This window comes from Wyeomyia smithii, chromosome 3 (assembly GCF_029784165.1).
Source record: "Wyeomyia smithii strain HCP4-BCI-WySm-NY-G18 chromosome 3, ASM2978416v1, whole genome shotgun sequence".
NCBI classification, from domain to species: domain Eukaryota; kingdom Metazoa; phylum Arthropoda; class Insecta; order Diptera; family Culicidae; genus Wyeomyia; species Wyeomyia smithii.
Genome location: NC_073696.1, coordinates 276,199,191 through 276,217,696, shown reverse-complemented (window position 1 = coordinate 276,217,696; position 18,506 = coordinate 276,199,191). Strand labels below are relative to the sequence as shown.

Here is an 18,506-nt window from a genome sequence, read left to right as displayed (position 1 = left end):
AACTGCGGCCCTAATACTTTATATGCTAACTTTTCTTTTTCCTCTTTCTCCCCCTCTCTTGGCCAACCAAAAATACCGGGACCGGTTTGCGCAGCGGAAGGTGCTTTTAAAAAACTAAAACCCGAACCGAACGGAGGACTTTCGTCGGTGTCCGGTGGCATCTCGTCGCCCGGAAGTGGAATCTCATCCCTGCCTCAGCACGCCGGTCATACGCCCACCACGGCATCCTGTCCGACGCCGGCGCGGAGGCGGCACCGGACCACGTTTACTCAGGTAAGTGCAGGAGTCCCTGTTCAGAATCAGAACGATAAGTGCGCATCAAAGATGTTTGATCGGCGACTAGATCTGAAGATATTATTCGGGGCTTTAATCCGTACATGTAGAACGTGATCGGCTATTTTCTCAGAGCTCTCCGATATGTTTCGTATGATATAAACAACAAATAAGTTTCATCCTTACTCAAAAATTAGATAACAGATTCACAAATTTAGGATTTTTAACTGATTCCGAAGAATTTTGAAGAAATCCCTGTTGGTTTCTCATAATGCAGGATTTTCTGTTTTGCAATAAAAATTGTTAAACCAAGGTTTGTTCAACAAATTTAAAAGGAAATTTTCGCAATAACGTTCATCGACAACCAGATCTTGGATTTCTTTTATAAGACTTGGAGATTTTTTTTTGGCTTTATATCCTATCCTCACTAATCTTTTCTCAACGTTAAATTTACTATACTTCGATGATTTCCCATGAAAAAATAACTTCCTCTTACAATAAAGCTGATCACAGGAATGTATAGCTGGAACCTTTTTAGAAAACTAATTTGTGATAACATTGACAGAAGGAACAAGGCTCGGTATTGTAAGGTTTGATTCATTTAGAATCCGGAATCACTATTCCGTCTATAGCGGCGGTCATAGTAGACGTATTTTAAAACTTTTACAGCGAGTGGTTTGGAAACCCCGTTTTTTTTCGACGGTAAAAAATTCCCATTGATCAGTTTTGTTTTGAAAAATTTTTACAGGATAAAGGTCGAGAAAAGAAATTTAATTTTGAACACCCATATTCAAAATCAGGCGTGGTCAGGTACGAAAATCGTGAAATGGATTAATCGACCGTGTATGATGTGGCAAAATATTGTTTTGAAGGTTCAACTGTTTTGTATAGACAAAGAACGCATCCGCCAGAGATGATGTCTCCAGCAAATTTAAATCCATTTTTAGTGAAAACTCTGCTAGACAGTTTCTGATTAAGTACGGGATTTGCAGCTGGTGACAGAAAATCAGGTTCTTATCGCAAATGAGACAATAGACTAGAAAATGTATAAGGATGAGTGCCTTCAAAGATATGTCCGGTAAAGCTTTGGTCCGATTTGGCAAGCTGCCACTACAGTTGAGAGTTGCTCAATTGGTATCGTGACGCTGAGATCGATTACATTGATAGAGACGTATATCAATCGGAGATTGAAGAAGAGAGCCAGAGTGACTCGGGATGTTGCAGTCTCTGTTGAGGTTGACCAATAGAGAGTTTAGATTTTGATTGAAGGTATCCGAATAAAAATACGAAAATTCCTTTGTACTTTTAATCAATTCCGAGATACAACTGGTTTTGTGATTTCGGATTCTAAATGTATCAAACTTAACGCAGTTTGTGTAAATGAAGGGTATATTATATCACTAATTATCAATCAATTTTCTATAGAAAAATCACAAGAAGGTTGTATGCAAAGCCACGACCGCAAGGTTGAAGTAGAATACTTTTACAAGAAAGATAACCTGGCTGCTTGCGTGTCAGTCATTTTTTCTAGTAAATAAACGTTGACCGTTCATTGGCAGTATTGTAATTTCTTTTTGTCTGATATTTTGAATGAAGTTCATTGAATATTTTTAAATTGCATATGCACATTTAATACGACATCATTAAACGGGAACGGAACGAAGGCTACGGTTATGCAGAACGCGAATGCCGGCGCGATGCGATTCGCCTTACCGTGGTGAAATGTACAGCTCTTTTAAAGGCGAAGTAGAGCAATACATTTCAACAGATTTCGTCTTGCCGAATCGCATCGCGCCGTTATTTGCGTTCTGCATGACCGTAGCCAAACACTGAGCGACGCAAACACGTAATAATAGTCAGAGTATGCATGTAGATGAAGATAATTAACTTTGGATTAAAGCGCAAAACGAGAAAATATTAACTCTTCAAATAATCATTTGTGTTCTTAAAATTTCAGTTGTTCAATTTATTATCCGATGAAATGTTTGTTTATTATCTGATGAAGCTCTTATATAGGCCAAATGATGCATTCCCAATTTACTAGGTCCATAACTCTGCCGACCGTGCTTGGGAAAGCGCGGTATAACGACCAATCAGAGGTCGAATTTTGTTTTGACAAGGCTTAAGAGTTTACAACAGTACAATATTTGGAATGATAAAATTGCAATTTCATGCATTTAGTAGGAATCTTAGAAGATTTTCTAATCGATTGCTGCAAAAACGAAGAAAATCCATCGAAAACTAACCGATTTATTAGCATTTGAAAATTTTCTCACTTTTTTCAGTTTTAGTTTTTCATTTTGCATCGCTATGTAGCCGAACTTCCTGAGAGAAGTATTCTAATTCAAAATTAAATCTTCATTTATTCATTTGTTGTCCTTATAAGGACAATTGTTCAATTAACATAGGATGTAGTGTTTATCTTACATCTCTGTGTTACCTTGATAGTGAGGACTAAGGCGCACGGTCAACACAATGAGAAAGGTGTTTTCACATTGAAAACTAGACACGGCTTTACTGGAGGAAGTGTTGGCAAATGCATCTACCGCTAATACCACCGCTATCATACGAAATCGCGTCGTTTCATGTGGGGAACGTCAACAACGAAAAATGACGCGCGTCTCAGCATAACCCGAACTGTTTCGCCGTGCTGCTCCCATTTACCTTTACATCGGCCTCAGGGAAGTACCGGCTGCATCTGCATCTACCGCTGAGGCTGTCACTATACTGCTATTGGTACCAAAAGCTATTAACTCTTCAAATAAGTGTGTTATTTGTTCTCAAAAGAACAATTGTTCAATTCAAAATCGGATTTACGCAATCGCATCTCTGTAATATTACCGACAATAATATTCTTCTGAACAAACTGATACAACTGTCCCATTAGGCCTCTGCCATAATAGACGCGAAAAGCGACGCGAACCGATTTGCTCAGCTGTAGGTTAATGTACAGCCATCAGTAGAGCTGTACATCAACCTACGGCCGAGCGAATCGGTTCGCGCCGCTTATCGCGTCTACTATGGCAGAGGCCTTAGAGAAAGTTGCTGGCTGATGTATTCACTTCATGCAAGCCTGCTGCTGATGCTTCCCGCTACCACACTGAAACAGCATTTTAGTGAAGGGAGTGTCGTTGCATCAGCTGACCCTGCTACTATCGATGCTGATATAACCGCTGCAACAGCTACGCTATGCATAGCCATGCCACAGTTGTGGCCGCTATACGCTGGCCCAACTGCTGAGCAACTGCAACGCTATCCGTAGCCATGCCACAGTTGTGGCCGCCATTGGTATCCGCTGTACCTGCATCTGCTGGCCCTGCTGCTATCGATGGTGAGATCCGCTGAAACTGCTACGCTTATCCGCAGCCATGCCACAGTTGTGGCCGCTATCCGCTATCGATGGTACCCACTGCACTGCTCCCGCTGCTGCTAAGGGAGGACTGCTGTCGTCGCTGTTCAGAACTATTATGAACGGCTTCGACCAAAACAGGCTCTTATATAGGGATGAAAATAGGAATGAATTATTTTACGTACGTGGTGGAATGATATAACTTGAAAAATATGTGTGACTTCATTCTGGCTCAGAGCGATCATTTGATAAGCTCCACCTCTTTCCAGTTTCTAAAGTTTTTCCTCAGTTTCGTAGCACGGATGCACAAAAATGATTTCTTGTCGAGCCGGACCGATAGCACTCTCATTGAAGCAACAAAACAACATGTTCTGTGTCGTGTTGTGTAGCTTGGATGAAAATATTCCCGTCCCCATGTCGCATGTAAGCAGATTATTGCGTTCAGTAGACAGTAGATAGTGTATCCAGCGAATAAACACCGATGGTGCTCTCACACACGCAACGGTTTTAACCCGTATTTTATTGCGGTTTGTAACATCAAGCGATTTCGTTTGCTCGCTGTTGCGTGTTGCATCATGTTGCAACTTGGCAGCTGGGAGACGACGAAATTCTGTTTATGCTGATTGATTGAATCGACTTCATATAAGCTCTGCATAGTCGAACTAACTGCTTTTGTGAATGCGTACTAACAGGGCAGTTTATTATTCAATGTCGGTTATGCTGATCGCAGCGTTTGCGCTGCCCCTACAGTGGGGAGTTTACTAAATAAAGTAAAAATTAGACAACTACAACAGAATTTGATTGCATCCCGCACAGAATGTCTGCTTGTGTTGATGCCAGAAAATTATTGACCTTCAATTATTTTTTTATTTGCCTTCAAAAAAGCATTTTGCTGTTCAAAATCGGTTGCTAATTACAACCTTTGAGCTGCCCTAACATTGGGGGAATTAAGATACACGGACAACATGCACTGTTGAAGCTATTTCACATTTAGTAAATTAGACGGGTGCGACAAATTTAAATTGCTAGGATGCAACACAGAATACTTGCTTGCGTTGACAAAAATTATTAACTTTCAATGACTTGTTTATTTGCCTTAAAAAAGGCATTTTGATTTCCAAAATTGGATTTCCTGATGGCAATCTTCATGCTGCCCCAACACGGGGGGAATAATGGCTGTCTGGCGACACACGCTGAGAAAAACCGCGCTGCTCCTGAGACGTGGTGACCAACCAAAGGGCTAGTGCTGCTGCTAAGGAAAGACGACTGCTGTTGTCGCTGTCTAGAACTATTATGAGCGGCTCCGGCTGAAACAGGCTCTTATATAGGCCAAATAGCATGTTTTCAATTGCAAGGTATATGATCCTGTCGACCGTGCTTGGGAAGCAAGCATATAACGACCAATCAGAGGTTGAATTTTTCGTTTTGACAAGGCTTGACTATTTTCAATAGTACAATAGTGTGAATAATAAAATTACAATTATCTTATTTTGGGAAGAATCTTAGAAGATTTTCCAATCTATTGCTGCAAGAACGAAGGAAATCCATCGAATACTAACCGATTTATTAGCATTTGAAATTGGACATATTTTTCACTTTTTTCGGTTTTAGATTTTCATTTCACATCCCTATGTAGCCGAACTTCCTGAGAAAAGTATTCTACTTCAAAAAAATCTATGCTGCGTCAATAAATCTAAATCATACTAAATCAGCCCAAACTACTAGGAAAGGTAAAAATTTATAGGGGCAATTCTTGCTGAAACCCACTAGTGACAAGAAGTCTTTAAAAATTGATTTTTTGTTTTAGTTAAATGCAGTAAAAAAATAATGCACATAAATTCTTTTCAGTTGGTGGATTCCACTTTTTCCAAAAAAGATTATAGAAATATGAAATTTTTAAGTTTTCATCGAGCTATATCTTGAAATTTTGCTCCAAAACTCTCTACAAACAACACGCCATTATGCGGGAAACATCTAGGGCTTTCATATGAAGAGCTCGAATTTTTGGCCGTTATCTGCGCAGGCCCCGTAGGTCGTCTTCCATTTGATCTAGCCTCCTTGCTCGCTGCGCGCCCCGTGGCCTCGTTCCAGTCGGATCGTTATTTCAGAACCATTTACACCGGGTTGTCGTTCGACATCCTAACGACCTGCCCAGCTCACCGTAGTCTCCCGATTTTCGCCGTTTGTACGATGAGTGGTTCTTCCAGCAGCTGATGCACTTCACCACAGATGGTACGCAGTACCTTCCGTTTGAAGACCCCAAGGGCGCGTTGGTCCTCGGAGAGAATGGTCCAAGTTTCGTGGCCGTAGAGGACTACCGCTTTGATCAGTGTTTTGTAGATGGTTAACCTTGTGCGTCCAAAGTAGGCACGATATTCTTCCATAAGGCGTCGACGAATTTCTCTGCTGGTGTCATTGTCAGCAGTCACCAATGAGCCCAGATACACGAATTCGTATACCACCTCGATTTCATCACCGCTACTATGAATTCGTGACGGGAGGTTTATACTGTCTTCTCTGGAACCTCTTCTTCTCATGTACTTAGTTTTCGATGCGTTTATGGCCAGTCCAATTCGTCCGGCTTCAGCCTTCAGTCTGATGTACGTCTCTGTCATCTTCTCAAGGGTTCGTGCTACAATATCAATGTCATCGGCGAAGCCAAAGGTGAGCTGAACAGACCTTCTAAATATCGTGCCACTCGTGTCGATGCCAGCCCTACGTATCACACCTTCCAAAGTGATGTTGAATAGCAAGCACGATAATCCATCACCTTGCCGTAACCCTCTTCGAGATTCAAAGGGACTTGAGAGTGTCCCCGAAACTCGAACTACGTACATCACCCGATTCATCGTCGAATTGACCAACCGTGTCAGTTTATCCGGAAAACCGTAATCGTGCATAATCTGCCATAGCTGATCTCGATAGATTGTGTCGTATACCGATTTAAAATCGAGGAACCATTGATGTGTAAGAATGTTATACTCACGGCACTTCTGTAGGACCTGCCGTACCGCGAATAGTTGGTCCGTGGTGGCGTGGGCACCCATAAATCCCGCTTGGTGGTGGCCCACGAATTATCTTGCAAACGGTGATAGTCGACGGCACAGAATTTTAAATAATACCTTGTAGGCGGTGTTCAGCAACGTGATTGCGCGGTAGTTGCAGCAATCCAACTTGATGCCTTTTTTGTAGATGGGGCACGCTGTACCCTCCACCCACTCCTCCGGTACTACCTCCTCCTACCAAATCTTGGCAATAACCCAGTGTAGCGCCTTAGCCAGTGATTCTCCACCGTGTTTTAACAGCTCGCTGGGGAATTGGTCAGCTCCAGCGCCTTCATTATTTTTCAGCCGGCCGATCTCCTCGCTCACCTCCCGTAGGTAAGAGGCTGGAATTCTGTCGTCAACTGCGCGTACACCGAGATCTACTACCACTTCGTACTGCTTCCACCTTCCAGTCACCTCACACTTGTTAGTGAGAAGATTGCCTTCCAGGTTCCTATTAAAAGAATACACTGTCTAGGGTAAATTATTATAGTAGATTCTTTTCCTATAGAGGACCCCTTCCTGCAGTGGTCCCCTTTCCTATAGTGGACCACCCGCCAGAGTAACTTAATTTATGCGAAAACACGAGAGATTTCTAGAATCGGGAAACATCTTATCCAGTCAAACTGCATCACAAACATCTATAAGTTAAGAGAAATTTATGTTAAGAGAAATTGATTTAATCTGACTGGTGATCCACTATAGGTAAATAAAGCAAAGGGGTCCACTATAGGTTAATTTATGCTACGCTTAGATTACACTGGTCGACAAAAGCGAAAAAATACTGTCCTAAAGCTCGAAATATGTAGCTGCCCTCTGAAAAAATGTAGATATTCTTTTATTTTTTCCTAGTTTGAGCTTTAGAGCCACACCTGTGTTGACCAGTGTTATTCGACCAAAAACCATCCGACGAACACACCAGAAGCCAAGACTTCAGGAAATGGGTCCACTATATGTTAATTTGCCCTAGCCATTCATTCCTAGCTCGACCACGGTTGAGTTCAGTCGTCTTATTTCAATTCACTTGCCTTTGATTAAGTGAGTGGAAAGTGTTATTTTACCCAACTGTTCACGAGGTTAACAGTGATATGACACCGATTCACGAGTGTGAATAACACCGGTGTGCCACTTGTTTTGCCGCCAGTTAGCTTTAAACTCAGGCGCAGGTGTAGAAGAAATTTTTGCTGATGGAGAGGAGAATAAATCCTACCACGGTGTCTTCCCGATGCTCGCGAAGAAGTGATCAAGGCCTACTGTGGTGAAAGAGTCGTCAGCAAAAAAAAACAAATGTCGGGAAAATTCTCGTCAAAGTGAAAAAACTGGCAAACATCGAAAAACAAGCCGACGGAATTAACGCAAAAGTGTATAAGCACAAAACTTTCAATTCGTGTAAAGTAGTGGTCTTCTGCCAGGACGTGAAACATGAAAGTTTCGCGGTCTTACTTGAAGATCTATCGAAAAAAAGAATAATTGAAGTTACACAGATCGTGAATAAAATCCCGAGGATAAGAGGATAAAATCCCAACGGAAATTTTTGTTCTCACTGTTATTAACTCGACATCGCCCAAAACTGTGGTATCCTAACCCGTTGAGGTGTTTCATTTAAAAAGGCATTTAAAAAAGAAGTCGCTGTCGTCAAAGTGAAAGTGGATAAACAATAGAAACGAAAACCAAGATCAAACCTCATTCTCGAACGCATTAAAGGTGAAACAATTTGACGAAAAAATTACACAGATGAACGAAAAGAGGAAATCCTCTCAAGAAGCACTTGAACTTGAAACAAAAAAACTATTTGAATCAAAATTCTCGGCAATGGAAATAGAGTAAGAAGAAGTTGTCCAAGCCCACAAGGAAGAAAATCAGACAAAAAACGGCTGAAAAGGGGCTGGAAACTCTCCGAAAGAACTACAATAAACTTTAACACACGCTAAGATTATTCGTCCATAAACCATCCGGCAAACACATCGAAAGCCTGAAAAGGAAGTAAAAAGGAAAACAAGACAGCAAGATGGTCTCTTACCAGCCTTGGACCTTACGGGGAGTTGGAATACATTAGCTCTAAATCAAACTACAACGATGAAGGGTCCAAAAACAGTGCAGATGAAGGTGAAGATATGCAAAGCTAAGGCCGAAACAAAATAACAATGTCCTTCAATTCAACAGCACGCGACATCAAATCAACCGAAATTCTCCAATGGAATTGTAACGGTATCAGAAGCCAAGGCACAGAATTTCGGCTATTGATTAATGAACACAGCCCGTCCTTGATGACTCTACAAGAGACTACTACGAACCGATCGAACGAATATTCGATCCCTGATTATGATCACTTATTTTGTCACCGAGCCTCAGGACAAGGTGAAGTTGCCACTGCAGTAAACAAGGAATAAAATATTCAAAAATTCCACTGAGCGCCATTTTAAAAGCAATTGCAATAAAAACACGCCTGTCTCGAAAATTGACTCTCTGCAATATATATTTGTCAACGAATCAATTATATATTTGTCACCGTATAATTAATGAACAGATTTCAACGCTCATCATGACCATGATTTGCCCGAAGACACTAAAGAGCTAGGGTGTGCCAAAAAATACTAGAGCTGTTCAAAATTGAGCTTGTCGAAATTTATGTTGCAAATCATTTTTTCTGCCAACACTGCCAGTGTACCGGCGTCAGTCAGATTTCCATCAGAAGTAACCTCTGAAACACGTTGTAGATTCTATTTACGGCTAGAATATTGACCTGAATTTGTTTGCTTGGTCTAGCTGAGTGTATAAACTCGTTACAACAGGTTACTTCTGATGGAAATCCTACTGACGCCGGTACATTGGTAATGTTGGCAGAAAACAAGATTTTCTGCATTAAAATCGACATACTCAGCTTTGAACAGCTATAGCGCTTCTTAGGGACATTCTAGCTTTTCAATATCTTCTGCAAAGCTGTTAGGCATCTGAAATACTATACTTTAACATAATGTAGTGCATTATTAGAGCATTATTTAGCTCTCTAGAAAGGTAAATGCAAGAAAGTAGGTTTTCCCATATGAATTTTCATACAAATTTGAAATGCAATGCGTCAAGCGGAGACAAAACCAATCGACCTCAGGTAAGTTAAGTGTTGTTTGGGACTCCAAAAAGATCCAAAAAAACTTGGTTCTGGAAATTCGATCATTTTTCCCCACCCTATTACCCATAGACGACAACAGAGGAGAATTGAATATAACACAGGAACAAGATTAATACTACTCAATGACGGTAGCCCAACCACTTATACTTTCAGCAAACTCCAGCAGAATGCAAAACGCATCTACAAGTATAGATCTGGCTCTTTGCTCAGCCGCAATAGCAAACAAAACCAAATGGGTCGTTCATGAGGACCAACACGGTAGCGACCGTTTTTCAATTATAATTGGCTCCACTATTTCTCCCGAGAGATTCCGACCTGCTAGGTGGAAAAAAATGAAGCACATTGGAACATCTTTAAAGAAAAGCCTCAAGAAACAATAAAATCCAACCAATCATACTCAATAGATGAAAGAACCTCTGCACCTCTGCAAGATTACGGTTGTCCCACTAATCTTGCCGACATTGCTAATCGTCTTCCAGAACATTTTTATAAGGAATCTTCGAATGGAGCGCACCCTCACTTTTCCATGGTCGAATTACTATTCCATCTAGACAGCCTGGTTCTCAAACATTTTCCATTTTCCATATCCTCTACCACTATCAGTGTCACACACAACAAACTACGTACACGAACAATGGGCAACAAAAACACCAAAGAAACATCCAAGAGCGGTGACCAGGATGTCACCATTATCAAAAATTAAGAAGTGCACACCGGACTTTTAAAAAACTACGACTGGAAGCGAACTCTAACTCGCTAGAAGATGCTTCTGTGTGAGCATGGGAATTCTCGTGGATCTTTTACCACCTAGTCCATTCTCCCCAAGCCAGATGGCTCGGGAACCCAGCTCATCTCTGATTTCTTTGCAGGCTTGAACAGATCTTTGTTAGAAACACGTTTGATTTGACACTCAATTTTCTGAGGCATCCAGTCGGCTCCTGTTTTTCCGATCATGGAGTGCATTAAAAACAAATATTCTCGATTGTTCCGTTGACCTTTGCCTAGTTTTTGTTGTAGTTCGACTTTTTGTCTGGAACTCATGAATTTAAATCTAATATGTATACTGTTAACATGATAAATACTTACTACTCTCCATGAAACAGCAAGTTTTCTTCAATAAACAGTCAAAATAAACAACTGGTCCTGTATCTTGTTGTAACTTTTTTTGACTGTTCGCAGAAATTAGTGCGTCTTGGTAGAACTGTTAACTTCTGCTTCGTCGAACTTTGTGTGTACAGTATAACCTAACTATTCTAACCACTTTTTGTTAAATATTTCTCAGCAAACAAGTGCAAACGGCCATTCCGCGTCGAACACTCGACAGAAACGGACGTGCAAAGTGGTCGTTCTATTACAATCCGGTTCGTGTGTACGAATAGCCAAAGGTTGTTGATATTTTATCGATATTTGATATTATCGATATTAGCTCGTCACAATATCAATATTTTTGACCGATATTGGCGCATTTTATATTATCGATATTTCGATATTGCGACTCGATATTGCTGTCCGATATTCTCGGTTGCCATCAGGGGAGTGCTACCGGCAAAATTTTGCCTACCGATCATAAATTCATCATGGCATCAAAATTAAATTTAAAATTCATTAAAAGTGCACATTATACTGAAAACAAACGTTATGCAGGGTGACACTCAAAACTCGAAATTAAATTCCCTGTTTTTTCCCGGTTCGTTCAAATATTGTTCCCGGTTATTTGTACTTCAGAATTCTGCATTTTTTCATACAGTTAAGGGTTAAAAAAGCGTGACTGTCGATTCACATCCCATTATCGAATTACATTCTAATATAGTCACTTTTTAAGCGTGTTCAGGCTTATTATAATCCAGAGATATTGTTGCAGAAATTCGAAAAATGTGACGGACGTCATCTTTTTCAAGAGGATAACGTTTGCGGTAAAAAAAAATGGTACCCCGCCACGTCAAAAACGGACATCGTGCGGCACTTTGTAGACGCCTGGTATGCCGTTCCGGCATCTACAATATCTTGACACAATTGGACAACGATCAAAGCATCGGAAGAAAGCCCAGTTCTGGACGGCCAACGACCCTGAACGACAAGAAGCTTCAAAGGATGCTGAAGAGGAAGACCGAGGGAAAAGTGGCTAAATCACTGCGTGCACTTGGTCGGGAGGTTGGTGCATGCGGTAAAACAGTGAAAAAGTTGTTGGGAAACATGGGCATACATGTCAGAAAGCAGCAGTCCCGTCCACTGGTGCTAGTCTCGGAGCTGCAGGCAATGACGCAGCGACAGAGGTTTAAGATGGTCAAGTCGATTTCCCTGACAAATCGCGATGTGACAGTGGTGATGGACGACGAGACCTATCTAACCCTGGATGACAACGATTAGTAGGGCACTTTGTAATTTACCTCCCCTACAAAGAAAGTGAGCACCGAGGTGAAGTATATTTCACAGACCAAGTTCCCCAAGAAGGTGCGGCTGTGGCTGACAATCAGCGAGAAAGGGATGTCAAAGTTGCTCTTCTTTTGCTCCGGGCTGACCGTGAACGAGGAAATTTCCAGTACGAAGTGCCTGCCAGAAGTTGTGTCGTTTATCAAGAAATACCATAAGGGCGAAGACACGGTGTCCTGGCCAGATTTGGCGTCGGCCCACTACTCGAAGCGATCTTTGGAGGAGATGGAGAATTTCTGGGCAAACTTGAAGCGCAAGATCTATTCCAACAATTTTGTCGCGAAAACGGAGGAGGAATTAATAAAAAACACAGAAAAAGCTTGAAAACATGCCTGCACGCAGGTTTTCGTCCGCCATGGCGAATGTTCCGGTTAACTGCCGGAAGGCCGCTCGCAGGGGCGTAGAATTTTTAAAACTTATAAACAACGCATATAATACTCATTACCGGGGACTCCTAGGCCAAATTAAGTTTGTAGGAACCGTTTCAATATATAAAAGAATTACACTTAAACACATTAGCTTCAAGAACACGGGCCGTGGCATTCTTCTTTCTGGCTTCTTCATCTTGATCTGAATTCTCCTTCTTCTTTGTCTTCAACAATTCAATATATCGGCTATGTGAAACGCGAGTGTAATAGATTAAGGACTTGGCGATACCAATTTCGTCTTCACCACCGGCATCCTGCACTGCATCGTACACCAACCGCTGGATCAAACACGGTCAAGTTAGGACGTTTCTTGCCTAAATCAGCTATCAGATCTCTACAGAAAGTATCAAGGCGTTTTTCACTACGGCGGTAGGAAGTCAGCAATGTCTCCGTCGAATGCATACCCAACAGTTGTGAGTATTCTTGGCGAAATCTGTCAACTACAGTTCCCGCGAGATTATCTTCGTGAACCATTTGCTCTAGGCAAGATTCGAGCCGTTTCACTGCTACTTCCGGGGAGCTTACCGTGGTCAAGTTAGTTTCCAAGAGAAAGATGAATAAAAACAAAACTGATATAAGCACTGTGAGAAATGAGTTGAATATACTGGCAGCCGGGGTGAGATTGTGCCATCCAGCCCATGACCTGTCAGCCATCTCTTCCGGGTCAGAAGACCAGTCTTTCTTGGTCGTTTACGAGAAAACTTATTCAAGGAATTTTAGTGATCGCCATGATCTCACCCCGGCTTGTTATATTCAGTGAAATTCCCGGTTTTTTCCCGGCTCCAAACAATTCCAGGTTTTTTCCCAGTTTTCTCGGTTGGGTGGCCACCCTGGTTAAGGCTGGGTTTTCCATTGATAAATATATTTATTCGAAAATAGGTCAATAGAAATTAAAGGACGTTTACTCTATTTCAGCTATTTTAGGGCAAACAAACTAAAAAGTAGGTACCAGAATTGTTGGTATTAGAATCAATAAGTGCTAGATGGAAAATGTAAGCAGTTCGACAGAAATATGGTTGCCATTTTTCTTTTTTTATTGACAGCATGTATAGAGCGAATTTCCAGAAATTTGGGTGTGAAACTTCTCGGGGCAATAACCACCACATTAAACCGATCAAATGCGATGCCTTGGTGTTACATTGGGATGGCAGGATCGATGAATTTCAGTAAAGAATCGGTGTTACATAAGCGATAACATGAATGTTCAGGTAGGATGCTTCAGTAACTGGCTGCTGATTAGTCAATGGATCAGTGACGATAAGGAGACGCGGCTCACGAAACGTCGGTTTAATCTGATTGGAAAATGCACCTTGCGTAAAGCGATTAGCAAACGGCCCGCTGTCCTAGCGGACGAGATGAAATAGCAAACCCTTCGCCGGAATATGCAATACTAAAGCAGGTATTAGACGACGAAAATATTTGCTATTTTTGGTACGATTTTTATTTGCACAAAATAAAATCTGTATTAAAAAATAGCAAATATTTGCTTCGTCTAATACCTGCTTAAGGCATGAAACATGCTGAACACCAACGCGACCGATCGGGTGAGATTCTCGCCGTAGGTTAATGAACAACTCTACTCACGGCTGTTTATTAACCTTCGGCAAGAATCTCGCCCGATCGCTCACGTCGGCGTTCAGTTTGTTTCAGGCCTAACTAAAATCCAAACAAAAAATATATGAAGGAAAATATCGACACGTAATATCGATTTCAATATCGATGCCGCTTTTAATATCGATAAAACGAATATCGATATTTTATTTTTAATATCGACAACCCTAAGCCAAACAAAAGAGTGTATTATTCGCGCTAAAGGCCAAGTAGATTGTGAGTTGTGTCGCTACGTTCTGTACCCGGCTCGCAACTTTGGCTGTATTGGTGCAAAATACCAGCTGCAGTTTTGATCTGTGCACAGTGAATAGATCTTTCTAATTCAAGGCCATCATTTGACAGTCGAGCCGTGTCGCTGTGCTGAGTGATCTCACACCCGGCTCACTGCTGGTGGCTGTATTGGTGCTGCTGTACTGGTGCTGCTGGCTGCTTTGGGTGCAGCTTCGAACGATCGGACAACCACTGCTGGAAGGAAGAAGTAAATAGGTACGTTTTCTTGTCGGCGCTAGTGCGCTAGTGCGCTACATTTAGCGCAATGGATATAGATCCCTCGCCTCCCGTGCCACCATCCCCGAACCCCCCTGACCCTGACCCTTCTGTTACCCCCTCCCCTGTTCATTCTCCAGTCCCCCCTCGCCCCAGGCTTTACCCGGACGGATCTCAACAGGGCAGCTATACTGTTTATTTTCGTCCAAAGGCAGGAGTGAATTCAAAGCGATTAAACATACTGCAAATTTCTAAAGACCTGACGAAGGGGTACAAGGCCGTGACCGAAATTTCCAAGGTCCGACCTAACAAGTTCCGTGTCGTGGTCAGTGATCTGGCACAGGCCAATGCTATCGCTTGCTCTGAGCTCTTCACACGCGAGTATCGCGTGTACATACCCGCACGAGACGTGGAGATCGACGGTGTCATAACCGATTCGAGTCTGTCTGTCGAGTGTATCCTTAAAAGCGCAACCGGTTGCTTCAAAAATACCGAAACACAGGCAAAGATTTTGGATTGTAAGCAATTGCGGTCCATATCTCTCGTCGGCGGTAAAAAAGTTTACACTCCGTCAGACTCGTTTCGCGTTACGTTTGCCGGATCTGCACTCCCTAGCCACGTCTCGATCGACCGGGTTCGTCTGCCTGTGCGATTGTATGTACCCCGTGTTATGAATTGCACCAATTGCAAGCAGTTAGGCCACACAGCCGCCTACTGCTGCAATAAGGCACGATGTAGCAAGTGTGGGGAGACTCATGCGGAAGATTCTTGCAGTGTTAATGCTGAAAAATGTATTCACTGTGGGGAAAACCAGCATGAGCTCTCCACATGCCCGGTGTACATGCAGCGCAGAGATAAAATCAAGCGGTCACTTAAGGAGCGTTCAAAGCGTTCTTATGCTGAGATGCTGAAGAAGACCGTGACCACTTCTACCATAACATCGAGCCCCTTTGATCTGTTGTCCTCTGATGAAACCGATTCTGACGATTCATCAGCGGGAACATCTTATGCCAATCCTGGGGAGTCTAGGAAGAGGAAAAATGTTTCTTCTCCTAAACTTCCCCGTAAAGGTCCTAAGATTTCCCAAAGTGTAATGAAAAGTACGAACAAACCAAACAGTGCTGCGGAAAAACCGAAGCAAACTCCTCCTGGGCTTGCAAATTTAAAGTCCCAGAAGGAGTTCCCAGCACTGTCAGGAACATCTAAAACCTCCGTTGTTCCTTTTGCACATCCAGTGGAATAATCAAATGCTGGACTGGTGAAATTTTCTGACATTGTGGGCTGGATTTTTGAAACTTTCAATGCACCCGATCCAATAAAAGTTTTTCTTACAGCATTCCTCCCAACAGTTAGATCATTTTTGAAGCAGTTGACTGCTCAATGGCCCCTCCTTGCAGCGATCGTATCCTTCGATGCCTAATTCATCTGCTAATCTGAAGGATTCTATCTCTGTCTTACAGTGGAATTGTAGAAGTATTTTACCAAAAACTGATTCGTTTAAAGTTTTGATAAATAAAAACAAATGCGATGCATTTTCCCTTTGTGAAACTTGGCTTACTTCAAATATTGATCTCAACTTCCATGATTTTAATATTATTCGCCTTGATCGAGACACCCCATATGGAGGAGTACTTTTAGGGATTAAAAAGTGCTATTCTTTCTATCGTATTAACCTCCCCTCGATTCCAGGCATCGAAGTTGTCGCATGTCAAATGACAATACAAGGTAAAGAGCTTTGTATTGCCTCAATATATATTCCTCCCAGAGCACAGGTTGGGCAACGGCTGCTCTTTGATTTAATAGAACTTCTTCCCTCGCCACGTTTGATTTTGGGAGACTTCAACTCTCATGGTGTGGCTTGGGGTTCCCCTTACAATGATAACCGCTCCTCTTTAATCTATAACCTTTGCGATGACTTCGACATGACTATTTTGAACAACGGTGAAATGACACGTATCCCGAAACCTCCAGCGCGCCCAAGCGCTTTGGATCAATCCTTATGTTCGACGTCGCTACGGTTGGATTGCACATGGAAGGTAATCCTTGATCCTCACGGTAGCGACCATTTGCCTATTCTTATTTCAATTAATAACGGGTCAACTCGCATGCGACCAATTGACATTCCGTATGACCTCACACGGAATGTCGATTGGAAGTTATACGAGGAAATGATTTCAAAAGCGGTCGAGTCGATTCAACATCACCCACCACTTGAAGAATACAACCTCCTCGCGGGCTTAATCCTCGACGCCGCGTTGCAAGCCCAAACGAAGAAATATCTCGGCGTAACGATCAAAGAGCGGCCTCCAACTCCGTGGTGGGACCAAGAGTGCTCCGATGTCTACACGCAAAGATCCGATGCGTTTTTGGCCTTCCAGAAGGGAGGTATACCTGGCGACTATATATGGTATTCGGAGTTTGATACCAAGCTTAAAAGCTTGGCTAAAGCAAAGAAACGCGGATATTGGCGTCGGTTCGTGAACGAGACATCGAGGGAGACATCGATGAGCACTCTTTGGAACACAGCCCGAAGAATGCGGAATCGCGTAACGGTCAACGAAAGCGAGGAGTCTTCAAGTCGGTGGATATTTGATTTTGCCAGGAAAGTATGTCCGGACTCAGTTCCTGCGCAAAACTTTGTTCGCGATACGTTTCCGGGTCACGACGCGATAGAATCACCTTTTACGATGGCAGAATTTTCAGTTGCCCTCCTGTCCTGTAACAATAACGCGCCTGGGTTAGATAGAATCAAATTCACTTGTTGAAAAATCTACCCGGCAATGCCAAGAGGCGCTTGTTGAACTTGTTCAATAAGTTCCTGGAGCAAAACATTGTACCGCAGGATTGGAGGCAAGTGAAGGTGATCGCCATCCAAAAACCAGGGAAACCAGCTTCTGATCACAACTCTTATAGGCCGATTGCAATGCTATCCTGTATCCGGAAATTGATGGAAAAAATGATACTCCGTCGTTTAGACCATTGGGTCGAATCAAATGGTCTACTATCAGATACTCAATTTGGCTTCCGCCGCGCCAAAGGGACGAATGATTGTCTTGCGTTGCTTTCAACAGATTTTCAGCTGGCGTATGCTCGCAAAGAACAAATGGCGTCTGCGTTCTTGGACATTAAGGGGGCTTTTGATTCCGTTTCTATTGACATTCTTTCGGGTAAACTTCACCGACAAGGATTTTCTCCAATTTTGAACAATTTTTTGCACAATTTGTTGTCCGAAAAGCACATGCATTTTACGCACGGCGATTTGGCAACTTTTCGCATTAGCTACATGGGTCTTCCCCAGGGCTCATGTTTAAGCCCCCTTCTTTACAACTTTTATGTAAATGACATCGACGAATGTCTGGCAAATTCATGCACGATAAGACAACTTGCAGACGACAGTGTAATCTCTGTTACAGGAGCCAAAGCTGCCGATTTGTAAGGACCATTGCAAGATACCTTGGACAATTTGTCTGCTTGGGCTCTACAGCTAGGTATCGAATTCTCTCCGGAGAAGACTGAGATAGTAGTTTTTTCTAGGAAGCATGAACCTGCTCAGCTTCAAACACAATTAATGGGTAAAACGATTTCTCAGGTTTTGGTACACAAATATCTTGGTGTCTGGTTCGACTTTAAAGGCACCTGGGGTTGTCACGTGAAGTATCTGATGAAAAAATGTCAACAAAGAGTGAATTTTCTTCGTACAATAACCGGACAATGGTGGGGAGCCCACGCAGGAGACCTTATAAGGCTTTACCAAACAA

At 42.4% G+C, this 18,506-nt stretch overlaps 1 protein-coding gene across 2 annotated transcripts in view; it reads left to right on the top strand.

Moving 5' to 3' along the window:
- Positions 1-18,506, top strand: part of LOC129727045 (homeobox protein unc-42) — a 107,278-nt gene that overhangs the window by 34,645 nt on the left and 54,127 nt on the right. The window contains exon 2 of one of the 2 annotated variants that reach the window (XM_055684435.1): positions 101-273. In XM_055684435.1, coding sequence (XP_055540410.1) covers positions 101-273 — 173 coding nt within the window. Of the gene's footprint in view, positions 1-94; positions 274-18,506 lie in introns of both variants that reach the window. The other variant, XM_055684434.1, reaches the window with a different exon arrangement.